The sequence below is a fragment of the Sturnus vulgaris genome, chromosome 5 (genome assembly GCF_052056855.1).
Source record: "Sturnus vulgaris isolate bStuVul1 chromosome 5, bStuVul1.hap1, whole genome shotgun sequence".
Taxonomy (NCBI): domain Eukaryota; kingdom Metazoa; phylum Chordata; class Aves; order Passeriformes; family Sturnidae; genus Sturnus; species Sturnus vulgaris.
Window position 1 is genome coordinate 5027258 of NC_142247.1, and position 12507 is coordinate 5039764.

Here is a 12507-nt window from a genome sequence, read left to right on the forward strand (position 1 = left end):
TCCCGCTGTTCTCCATCCCGCTGTTCTCCATCCCGCTGTTCTCCATCCCGCCCCGCTTCGAACCGGGCACGGGCGCCGCCCCTTCCCGTGACGCGGCGGAAAAGCCGCCCCGCGTTCCCCTCTCCGCACAGACCCCCCCGCCTTGCCGAGCTCCAAACCCGCTCGCTCCTCTTTCCCATTCCCTCCCATCAACCGCAAGGACAGAAAATTGGATTACCGAGGAGAAAAAAAAAAAAAAAGTTTTATTTAGGATTGAAACGCAGTGTAATAAAACATTGCAGTATAAAAGAGGTTTATGTAATACGCAGTCCTTAAGTGCCGAACTGTTTATGTTAATACTCTGGAAACAACAGCGAGCTAAAGAAGAGTGCCATAAAAAGAAGAGACAATTGCAATCAGTCTCTGGACCAGCAGCGAGAACTCACCGTGTACCGGTTCAGACTAGGACATCTGGGGGCAAATCCTTTCTTTTTGGGTTAAATAATATAAAGCCACATTTTTATCCACGCTTTGTTGATGTCCCAAGTTGGAAGGAGTTTCAAATCAGCAACCACAAATCTGGGAGAACCTATAGACTGCCTTTCAACTGGAAGCGCTTCTGCATCCAGGTTTTCTGGGAACAGCCATTAGAGTTTTGTGTTACCTAGCTATCATGAGGTAGGAATTCTTTGTCCCATGTAAGATTTGGAAAATAGAAAGAAAAGACAGATTGAAGTTCAGCTCCAAAGTCTCACTCTGAAAAGATCTAGAAATGCCTTGTAAAACACTATGTAAACTTACTACAGTCATGAAAAATAAGGGAAGGTAATAGAAAGAAGAGTTCCTAAGTCTAATATAGCATCTAACAAGCCAAAGTTTTGAGTCAGAACCAACCTGGAACAATTTATTTTGACTTTCACCTTAGCTGTATTTTACAATTCTCCCAGTTATTATTCTAGCATATATTCACAGTACTCACTTACCCTGAAGCTGGTGCTTATTCCTCAGGCTCTTGGCACTCTTCCTAAACCCCCAGCACTCAACTCTTGGGACTAGCTCCCTGTTTCCAAATCTCCTGAAGTTTTTTGTGCTTCTGGGGTTAAGCACCCAGCCTTAACACCAGACATACCACATCTCCAGTCAATCTCTTCCCACCATGGTTCTCACCATGCATTCAGGTACCTCCAAAAACTACTTTATATTCCTGTTCTGAACATCCACTCCAGGCTTATGGCAGAAGTGAGCGGGAGGTGAGGATTCTTCTACCCACCAGACATTTATGAGGTTTCTTGGCCACGTGGATTTTCAAATGCACTTTAAGCGTTGAACTTTTCCGGAAGGTTTTCCCGCACTCGACACACTTGTAGGGCTTGGTTCCCGCATGGATCCTCAGGTGGGCACGGAGGGCCGAGCTGTGCCGGAAGGTTTTCCCGCACTCCTCACACCTGTATGGTCTGTGGCCACGGTGGATCCTCAGGTGCACGCTGAGAGCCGAGCTGCGGCGGAAGCTGTCCCCGCACTCGCCGCACATGTGGGGCCGCTCCTCGGCGTGCAGGCTCCGGTGCTGGCACAGAGCCGAGCGGCCGCTGCACCTGCGGCCACACTCCGTGCACTGGAAGGGGCTGGGCAGGAGGCACACGGGCAAGGCCTTTCCCCCATGGACCCGGCGGTGAGTGCTGAGTGCTGAGCTCTGGCTGAAGCCCTTCCCGCACACGGGGCACTTGTAGGGCCTCTCACCCGTGTGTGTCCGCATGTGGGTCACCAGCGAGGAGCTCTGCCGGAAGGTCTTGCCACACTCCGTGCACTTGTAGGGTTTCTCTCCCGTGTGAATCCTCTGATGCCGAATGATGGCTGAGCTGTCCCGGAAACGCTTCCCACACTCCTGGCACTTGTGGGGCTTCTCTCCGGTGTGGACCCTCCGATGGATGATGAGGGAGGAGCGGTCGCTGAAGCTTTTCTCACACCGCGGGCAATTAAAGGGTTTCTCACCCTTGTGGCTTCGCTGGTGGACAATGAGATGCGAGTTCTGGCTGAAGCTCTTCCCACACTCGTTGCACAGGTAGTGTCTCTCTCCCGTGTGGGTGCGCTGGTGCCTGATCACATTAGACCTCTGGCTGAAGGTTTTCTGGCACTCGCTGCACTGGTAAGGCTTCTCCCCCGTGTGGATACGCTGGTGTTTGATCAGGTCTGAATTGCGGGTGAAACTCTTCCCGCATTCGGAGCAGCCAAAGGGTTTGTCTGCCAGGTGGATCCTCTGGTGCTGGCTCAGGTATGAGCTCCGGCTGAAGCTCTTCCCACACTCAGGACACCTGTAAGTTTTCTCCCCCACCTGCTGAATCCAAACAGCACCGTTCCCACACATGGGCAGGTCTGGCTTGTCACCAGCAAGGACAGCCTTGCTGATGTGGGCTCTTCCACTCTCCTTGCACTCCCAGACTTCCATCCCATAAGGATGTACCTCTCCCTGTCTCTTTGGAAAACATGTCTCCATCTCACTTTTTATTTCCAGCTCCTGCTTGTTGTCCTGTCTTTGATCAGCCTCCTGGAGGGAATCTCCTGTGAGCTTCCTGGAGGGGAAGAGATGGGGTTCAGCTCTCATTGAACTTTCTTGATGAAGCTCCTGATGAAGGCTGCCCTTCTGCGTGTCACCCATGGTCCTGTCACCTGCTGGAGTGAACAGAGGAACTAGCAATGAATAACTCCCTGCTTCTCTGAGGGGGAAGTCCAGACAGGGAGACCACCAAGACCTGCTGCACGTCAGCCACCATGAGCTGACAGCCCAGGAGACAGCCCAGGAGACAGCCCCTTGGTATCTTCTCAGGGCACAGTGTGGGCATGAAGACTGAGGTGAGTGGGAAGGAAACGTGAGTCAAGGATGGGAGGCCACTGTGGCACAGTCTGCAAAGGGGATCCTTGTCAAAGTTACAGCCCTATAGGGCAAGACCCATCACCTGCCTGCCTTCAAAGTTCCCATGTCTAGCAAGGTTAGAGGAACATCGTGACTGTTTCCCTTAATAACTTCCACTGCAGCTGCTTCTCCTCCTGCTGCCTGTGAATCACTGCTCTTCAGCCAATATTCCCATACTTGATCATGGAAGAAATCAGCCAACACCACAGAAACATCCAACCCTACCCAGAAGACTATTTCCTTTCCTCCTTCCAGTCATAGCCCTCTTTCTTAAAAAGAAAGCTCTGCAGCAAACTGTATCTAGATTTTATCTACAGGACAGATAGACAACTGAGTGGAATGATAAACTGTTTTATTAACCTTTAGACTGAAACATATGGAGGCTCCTGGTTTTTCATGGGTTAAGACTCATTTGGAAGATTTTGGAAGACACCACTACACTGGTTATACCAATCCCCAAAGTTTTGCTTACAACACTCAGGGCTGAAAAACATTTGTGGTACAAACAAAGGTACTCAAAAGCACCTCAAAGCAGCAAACTGACCCAAATATTGTCAAATATTATCAGCACGAAAAGATGAAAAAGCCACACTTCGGTTTATGTCTTTTAACATTATGAATATATTCTTTGCTGAAAAATACACAAGATTGATTTCATTTTGGACAGGGTCTTTTTGAAAGAGTATTAAATACCCTAGGACTGTGTTTCATCTTTGCCATACTCTGCCTACACATCTTCCTGGAAGCAGAATCTATTTACTGAGGGAGCACAAGAGGCAGGGTAAGTGTGGAGTGTGCAGCATGGCACACTCCGAATTTTCAGCATTCAGCTCTTCCCTTCCCAGGCATGCTCCACGCAATATCTCACCTTGTGAGCAGTCTCTCTACTGCCTCAGTGTTAGGCTGCTTCTGGTCAAAAACCTGCTTCTCTTCACTTAGCCAAAAGGTTAAAGCCAAGCTGGGGACTGCAGGTCCTGATCAGAGGAAGGAAAACAGACATAATAAATACCTGTCATGGTAGCAGTGCTGTAGGGTAAGATTACAGGAGGATAAGTATTTAGGAGCTGAAAGTAACCTAGACCATAGGAAAATGATGCTCAGAAACATGAGTCAGGGTCACTCTCTGTCCTGCCGTGTGACACCACTGTTCAGGTCCAATAACCAGGGCCAGCTCAGGTAGCACACACAGGTCAACCACACGTCCAGAGAGCTGCCTGACACCTCACTGCCTTCCCACAGGTGTCTGGATATTCTTCCTGCTGCACTTCCAGACCAAAAATGCCTCCTGACAGAGTTTTGTATAATAAAAGTATCAATTCCTCAAACCATTTTCTCTCCATCATCTTTCTTCCTAGCGTTTTCTGTCATGGTCTGGAGCCCTGTCTAGTGCTTTGTTGATCCAGTCTTAACGGATCAGCCAAGCATACACAGATCTGGGCAAGAGAGAAGATTTTGATCTGCTCACACATCAACAGTAGCAGCCCAAAGGCAGAATTTCCTGTCCTGTGCTCCAGAAGAATGTCCATTTGACTGCCTCCTTCCAGAGGGATTTTACAAAGCTGGCAGTGAGCAGGAAGAAAGAGTCACACACCTCTGTTCATGCACAAACGCTGCCTGGGGGAGGGGGCAGCAGGGAGGAAGCAGGAGCAGGATGGAGTGTCTGGAACGCAGGTGTCTGTGACATCAGTGGCAAAGCAGCAGAGGTGACACCTCCAGCAGTGCAGGTGGGCCCCAGGTGTCACAGGCACTGCTCCCAGTGCCATGATGGCCTTGTGGGCTTATCTGGCTTTGTCTGGTGAGTAGGAAATGTCTCTCCTCCAAACTCAGTTGTGAGGAAGGGCAGCTGACCCAGGTACTCTACACCCTCCCCATAGCTCCTCAGCTTGGGCAGCTTGGAGGCAAAAGGAAGGGATGGAGCACCCTCCAATGCCTCAGGCGCAAAGATCCCAGGGCTCATAATTTTGGCAATTTTCACCACTGGAGTTGGTATTTTAGTCATCAAGGAGGACCACAGAGCAACCTATGAGCCAGGCATGAGTCAGAGCTGGATGCAGTGGGCACAGGCTGGAGCAGAGGTGCAGACTGGAGATGCCATGACAGGGACAGCTGGGTGCATTACACCAGACACAAGCACTAAGGCACACGTCTGGAGTTAACCCACAAAGCTAAGAGGGAAGAGTTGGCCCAGCAAGGAAAAAGGGGAAGCAGGAGAAAGAGATCTGAGACAGGACCTTGGTTAAAGACCTATTTAGCCAGAGGAAGAGAATTTCTAGAGGCTAAAAATCTTGGAAGGAAACAGTCTGCTTGCTCCAGCCCTGACAACAGAACAATATTCTGGGTTCCAGCCATGATTTCCAAGACATTTCTCCCAGTTCAATATTCGAATCTCTAGAGCTTTGGTGAAGGGCCCTCAGCCACGTCACTCCTTTCAACATGGGTGAAACAAGTTTTCCACAGGTGTGGACCTTCCATCTCTAGCTTGATAATGTATTTTCCATGTGCTGGATCCTGCATCCAGAAAAGGCAGCAGAGATCTGGATTCAGCCTTCTAACTCATCCAAACATGCCATGGTTAGGACTTCCTTCTCCCTCTGACTTCCTGCACTCTGTTTTCCACCAGTGCTCTTGGGCATAGCCAGCCCTTGGGGCACAAAGGCACAGCAGCCAGGAACACCACTCTCTGACCAGGAATACCGTCAGTTCTTCAAGTTCCTGAGGATCACCATCCAAGCCAGCACTGCCTGCCGCCTTCGTGAGCTGTATGGCTGCAAGAACTCACTGGTCCAGAGACTGGATGAGTATGAAAACCACGGAGTCATCCCTCCAGGTAAAGCCAACCATGATTGCCAAGGGCAGGCAGTTGGACAGGAGTCCTGCATGGCCCTGAGCACTGGGAGAGGAAACACTCAGGATCTGGGGAGGAGAAGGGGTGGGAGAGAGGGGTGGGTAGCAATCCTGCAGTGAGGAGAAGGCATGTGCTCATGGGCACCCTCTGCCACATTTGACTGGATCCCCATGCATCCCTAGGAACAGCCTCCTCTCACCCCTTGGGTCATGAAGATGACCAAGAAGCAGTGGAGTTTCTCAAAAGGAGTTTTCATGAAGGGCTGTGACTCCACAGGGAGGTTATTGCTGAGGGGGATGCCAGCACTGGAGTCTGTCACTGGGTCTGTGTCTTTATTTGCCTCTTTGTAGGGCCCATATGCTCCGAACTGCCAGGAAATCCTTCCTTCCACAACTTCTGCACCTTTTCTCTTTATCGCTGTATTATGAAAAAGTATTTCCTTAAGGTGAGTTATTTAGCTATTTCCTGAAGATTATGGTGTGCTCTGGGCAATTAACAGGCAAAAGAAAGAACCCTGAATATGAGTAAGTAGGAAAACAGAAAGCTAAAAGACAGGGAAGACAGAAGAGAGCCATGAGCAGCCCACCTTCCAGAGGCACTCACACCAAGCTGATGAGCTAACACAGATGGTATCTACTTGCCAAAAAAGAGACTTTGCAGAAGGCATTCTTCAAGAAAATGAACCTTTGAGGACCACCTCAGCCCTCTTCTCCAGCTCTCATTCCCAACCAAGTTGAGACAATCTAGGTTTCTCCAGAAGAAAGGGGAATTCATGTAGGATAGAAGAAGAGAGTAAAGAGAGCTGTAAGTCCCAAGAAAGATTTACAGGGAGACCTGACAAGGAAAGGATACAAAGGTTTCTTTTGCTTTCCTGGGCTCATCTTAGTAGGAAACAGGAAAGATGAGATTGTGCAGGGAGAGCTAAACCCACAGAACAGGGCTGTGCATAGGTGCCTGCTCCTAAGGCTCTCCAGAGGAACATTTTCTCCTCCACAGAGGACTGTATGCCCAGGAGACAGCACAGCCAAGCAGCACAGCCAAGAAGGTACCAGCATCATCATGAGCAGTGATGCCATGTCACCCAGCAGCTTCGATCCCCAGCCAGTGCCCCCCATGTCTCCCAGTGCTGGCTCTGGACCTGGCACAGAGGCAGCTGTGATCCCCACCTCCTTACCTGTGAGCACACAACCAAATCCTTCTGGCCCACACACCACAGAGGTGACAGCCAGTGACCAGCAGCAAGGCCAGCTGCCCAACAGTGACATTGAGGATCTCCTCCTGAGGATACTGGACAGCCAGGTGCAGACTTCACTGAAGACAATGAAGTTATTGCTGTCCCTTGGGGACACAGTGAAGGAGGAAGAGTTGAGGAGGGCTGCCACGAACCTGCTGGTGGCCCTGAACAATGCAAATGTGTCTCGGTCACCATCCAGCTGATAGAGCTCAACAGTGTGGTAAACACAGGGGAAAAGCCATCTCTTCCAAGTGCATGGGAAAGCAGAGCCACGGGAAATGCTATTGCTCAGGATTCAAAGAAAAAGATGGTATTCTCTTGGAAGTAAATGTATTGAAAATATAACCATTCTCTCCTGTAAAAACTGTTTGCTCACCATTATTGGTGTTTGTTGTGTCATTCAAGGGATGTCATGGGAGAATGTTGGCTTTTCTTCATTAAATGTAGGCGCTCCTGCTCAAAAGCATGAAGAGAAGAACTTTCTTTGGAAACATGTATGTGAATATACATGCACAAATATACAAGGGGTGCTCTACAAGTGCAGGAAGGCCTTATTCTGCAAGGGAACTGCTGGTCCAGTGCTCTCCTTGTACTGGGGTTTGCAAATGGTTGATATCTACTTCTGAAATGTTGTTATGAAATGCACAGGATAAATATTCATAATGAGAGCCTCCTCTTGTCTCTCACAAAAAATCAAGAGAGTTTGATTTACAGGAACTTTGGCTAAAGTGCTGTTTCTTTTCTAAGCACTGAACATGCCTGTAAGTAAAACTGTGTGAAGCCATCTGTAGTCTGCACTTGCTGCTAAAAGCAGAGTGGGAACTCCCCAAGAACCAGCTCTGGTTCTCTGAATCTCCACTCAGAAGAAGATGGTGTTACCTCAAACTCCATCTAAGCTCCAGTGGTTTTGGCTTTCAGGAGACCACTACTAAAGTGAGAATCCCTTATTTACCTTTCCTTCTGCAGACTTTCTTGTTATCTATTCCACCAAGGGCTATGAGGAGAAAGGGGTCAAAGGCAGCTCTCTCGATGCTGCACCACACCAAGCAACATCCCTGTGGAGACAGTCTGGGATGCTGGTTCCCTTTATATTGCTAAGTGACACAAACACAGCTGAGTGAAATACAGGCTCTGTGTCTATCCGTTGAAAGACAGACCTTGAAGAAGGTCTAGAAAGAAGATATCAATATCACAGGTCCTCCATTGTCCTAGAAAATGTAATCTTTCCCAAATTCTTAGGCAAGTCACACACGGGAAATGTGCAAGCCCTGGAACAGTCCCTAGCAGGGAGGATCGCAGAGTGCACGCTGGTCTCACTCCGGCACACCAGCTCATTGTCTTCTCCCTGGAAGGTGCCCAAAGCTGCCGGATCCCTGCCTGAGGCACCACGGCTTGTGCCCCCCCTCCAGCTGCCTGGACAACGACAGCATCCCCAGCTCCAGCGGCGGGAGCACTTTGGCAGCAGCCTTTGCTTGCCAAGCCCACCCTCGGGGCTTGGCTGGTAGCCCACGCGTTTGGGTACCAGATTTGGCAGCTATCAGCAGATCGCTGGACATTTCCCACTCGGCTGGCTCCGGCCAGGCCCTGCACGAAGCCCGGTGCCCTGGGCCATCCTCCTGCCGGGGCTGCGGGCCGGGAGAGCCGCGCCCGCACGGCCCCGCCTGGGCTCGGTCCCCCCACCTGCCCAGCGGCCGGGCCCTACCGAGCTCCTTTCCCCGCTCCCCCGGCCCTGTAGCGCCGCTCCCAGCCCGTTTGCTCGCCTGGCGCTGCCCTGCTTTTGTCACGGAGAAGCCGCGGCCCCCGCGGACTCACCGGGAGCGGCGGAGCCGAAGGGCGGTGCGCTCCTCTGCTCCGGTCTGGCAGCGCTCCGCCGCTCCGGTTCTGCCGAGCGTGGCCCGGGCGCGGCCCCAGCGCCGCCGGGGATGGAGATGCGGATGGGGATGGAAGCGGCGGTGGCTGCGCTGCCCCCTGCGTTGGGCGGAACCGCCCCCGGGAGGGAGGGGCCCGCTCGGCCGAGGGCAGCGGGGATCCAGCCCCGGCCGGGTCGCTGCCACCCACCGCTGTCCCCGGGGGTCCTGGACAGGAGGGGGCCGGGTTCGCGTCCTGTCTGGTACCGGGGCTCGCTGGAGGTGGGAGCATCGTCAGCTCGCAGCTGCACAGAGCACCCAGCTGGGCTTCCAGCGGTCCTTGCCCCGAGCCTGCAGGCCCTGGCAGGGAGGGAAGCAGCGCTGCTGAAGCCTAGAGCTGCTTACTATCGTCTAGATCAGGAGACTTCTGCAGCAGCTGGTGAACTGGATGGGCAGTAATCATTTCTCACAAACCTAGTACTCCAACCACTTACTTCTGTGGTGGTTCTTGGAATTCTCCCAAATTAGCCTCTTTCACACATCCAGGTGTTAAGAACTGAAAGGTCCTCAACCAAGCTGTGCCATACTGACACCTGCAAGAGCCAGGTTAAGAATCTCCCCAAACCATACTTTTCAAACACTTTCATCATTGCAGTGGCACCGTTAATTGGCCGTCCCTAGCCACAACCCAAGCTCCTTTACACCCACACTTTACAGCTTTCTGCACTCAGTAGCTGCCTCAGAAGCCTCTTCAGCAATCTAAGTTTCTGCAAACTCTTGTTTCTTGCTTGCAATTCCAAGCTCCCTTTCCCCTCCTTAAGTGCCTGTGAATTTGAAACCATTTCCTCAGAGCTCCAGTGGCTCCATCCCAGCCACCACACCATACTGTCCCTCTTGGGCACTGAAGCCACATCTTAAAACTAAGTCAGGTTTCTTTCCATCCCCAACTAATCTTGCCAGCAAGCTGTCCCAAGCAAGGTTCTTTCACATTAAAGCTAAAAAAAGATGTTCTGGACACAAAATGCCTTTAAGCTTTTTTAGAAAAGTAATCACGATTTTAACTGCACGAATTTGAAAGTCCATGACACTTTTTGTCCTCATTTTGATCTCGCAATGTTCGTAGTTAAGAAAAAACCAGAAACATAAATTAAGTTCATCTTTTCCCTGCCAAGAGTACAAGGCTGAACTTTCTCACCCTAACACATTTCTCAGGCAGAAATATTTATTTAAAGGAAGAGGTTGCACAGGCACATACTTCTGTCATTCCCCCTTGTGTAAAGCACTCATACAAAATTAGGCACCCTGGGTAAACGGCACACTGCTTTTCCCAGTGGTTTCCACTCTTCCTGCACCATAAAAAGTTGTGTCCCTCTCCCCTCTGCACTTCCCCAGGAGCTCTCTCTTCATCATTGGTACTGAGGCACAGCTGCTGCTGTGGGACACAGAGCTGCTGAAAATTCATAAAGTATGCTGGAAGACTTCTTTGGCTACAGAAATATTTTGACACACAAAACTATCCATTTCTGAGGCACAAATATCAATATAAGTAACAGGCCATCTTGCCCAGTTACTGACACATTATTAATATTAGTATTCAAGGCTACATATAAATTTTGAGCTTCAATATCTCTGAAACAATTACCCAAGACTTTGTAAGGAAACCTGATCAATTTGCTTTGCATGGTGGCAGCCAACAGCAAAGCCCTGATGTGTTTGTGCTGCAGCACCAGTTCTTCTATTCTTCTAATGTTGCTGCCCACAGACTGACACTACAACAAAAAAAAAAGAAAGCACCTTAAAAGCAACAAAAACATGATACAGACACAGCTATCCTAACTTTATCCTGTACTTCCTGGAGATTTAAATGGTGGATTTCAATAATTACCAGCCTGCTGAAAATCAAGGCTGTTTCTCCATGCTTCATTACTTTTCTCTTAAAGTAGCTGGAATAGTATTTTTCCTTTTCCACTCATGTAATTCTGAGAGCATTTCTGATTTCTTTTGTCTAAGACCCTTTCCTCACCCCACTTATCTGAAGCCGGTTTGAACTCACTCTGCAGCACAGGGGGAGAATGCAAAAATTGACCAAAAATATATAAGAACATGAAAGGGTGGGGAGTCATTGTCTGCAGATACAGAGGAGAGCTCAGCTTTTGTTTACTGAGAATTCTGTTCCCTTTCTGCAAGGACCAGAGAGCCCACACAGAAAGCACACATAGAAAACGGACAGAGAAGAGCCATTCACAGTTGCAGAAAGTTCTGGCAGTTCTGGCCACTCCAGGGTGGTGGTGAAGAGAATCCTTGCTGCTACTCCTGCTCTGAGCCTGGAGTGCAAAGGCGGCTCCCAGACTCCAAAACAGAAACTGCCATGAGCTCCACCACAGCAGAGTGCAAAGGAGGTGACCACTGAATGAACAAAAGCTCAGCACATTTGCTCGAGGCCTCCTAGCAGAAAGCTCCAGACAAACCCCAGCTTTTGGCAAAAATTTTTTTTTTTTGGAAAAATTTGTGTGGACCAAGCACAAACTGTACTTGGATCAGTACTGTGCAAGAGCACCATCACAATTCTCAGAGCAGTACAACAGGCTCAGATTAAACAAGTAGTTAAAGGAATTAAAATTCAGGACTTTCTATTTAAAAAGACAAACTCCTGTGATAACAACCCACTGAAGTAGCCAAGCCGTTGCAGTACATCTAACACCACAGTATACCGGTGACAGGGGCTCAGATACTTGTTAGAGCTAAGATCAACCAGGAATAGCTGCTGAATTGAAAGAATTGAAGTTTTTGTTAGTACAGACAGTGTTCACAGGGCATAAAAAAAGCCCCAAAATTCTGTAGGGGAAAGAGCTGCAAAGACTTAATGTATTCTGCACTGGGCTCAGAGAGAGGTGAGATACAAAATCCCACCAGCTCTGAAGGCAGGAAATTGTCACCTCTAATATTTTTCTTTCCCTGTTCACAACATGTTGTATTACAGTGGGAATTTCACCTTCTCTTCTTCGTGCAGTAGAATTAAACACCTTTTAATTGAGCAACTTCTTAGCAATAATACAATAATTCTCACTCTGACAACAAAACGGTGAAACAAGCGCCACTCCCACACTAAGAATCCTGAACCTGGAATGTTTTTCACGGGATTTCCCAAGGGCACAGCCAAGGCAGTCGCTCCTCCAGCTCCTCCTGATGGCAAACCACGGGCACATCACCCTAACGAGGGACTGGATGGGAATGCTGATGTCATCCTACACCAAATACCACAACAAACAAGATCTAAGCAGGTTTGGTGAAAGACAATACCTAGGATCAGCAGAGGGGCAGATGCAAATGCACAAGAGGTTTCCTCTGGGTCTGTGACCGAAATCTCCAGCTGAGCACCAGTCAAGGCCAATGGCTCTGCTTTAAACTTAATGTCCAACTTGGCTTAGTGAAGGAAAAACAGGGAATGACACCTATAGAACAAGGAGGGATGTCAACACAGAGAGGAGATCAGGCTGGCAGTCCTTGCAGACAGGAGAGAGATTAAGGCAGCCAAGGACAGAAGGTTTGAAAATGGCTGAAGGGGCAGAGTGACTCCCATTTATATATGCATCAGCTCAAGAACTGATACATTCTTTTTAAGAAGAAAAAAAAAAAAGGAATCCAAAAGATAAGAGAAAGCACATGGGAAAACAGAACACACAGATGTACCCTC

The 12507-nt window shown here is 49.4% G+C and overlaps 2 protein-coding genes across 2 annotated transcripts; one reads left to right on the plus strand and one right to left on the minus strand.

The window, feature by feature from the left end:
* Positions 1-224: 224 nt before the first annotated feature.
* On the minus strand, positions 225-8368 carry LOC106849405 (uncharacterized). Its single transcript, XM_014869978.2, has 2 exons — positions 3756-8368; positions 225-2646 (listed from the first exon to the last, which is right to left on the minus strand). Exon 2 carries the CDS (start codon positions 2630-2632, stop codon positions 1208-1210), a length of 1425 nt encoding a protein of 474 aa, XP_014725464.2. The 5' UTR covers positions 2633-2646; positions 3756-8368; the 3' UTR covers positions 225-1207.
* Positions 4652-7169, plus strand: LOC148223515 (uncharacterized). The gene is made up of 4 exons (XM_088166049.1): positions 4652-4682; positions 5508-5714; positions 6083-6177; positions 6729-7169. Exons 1-4 carry the CDS (start codon positions 4652-4654, stop codon positions 7167-7169), a joined length of 774 nt encoding a protein of 257 aa, XP_088022175.1.
* Positions 8369-12507: the final 4139 nt, after the last annotated feature.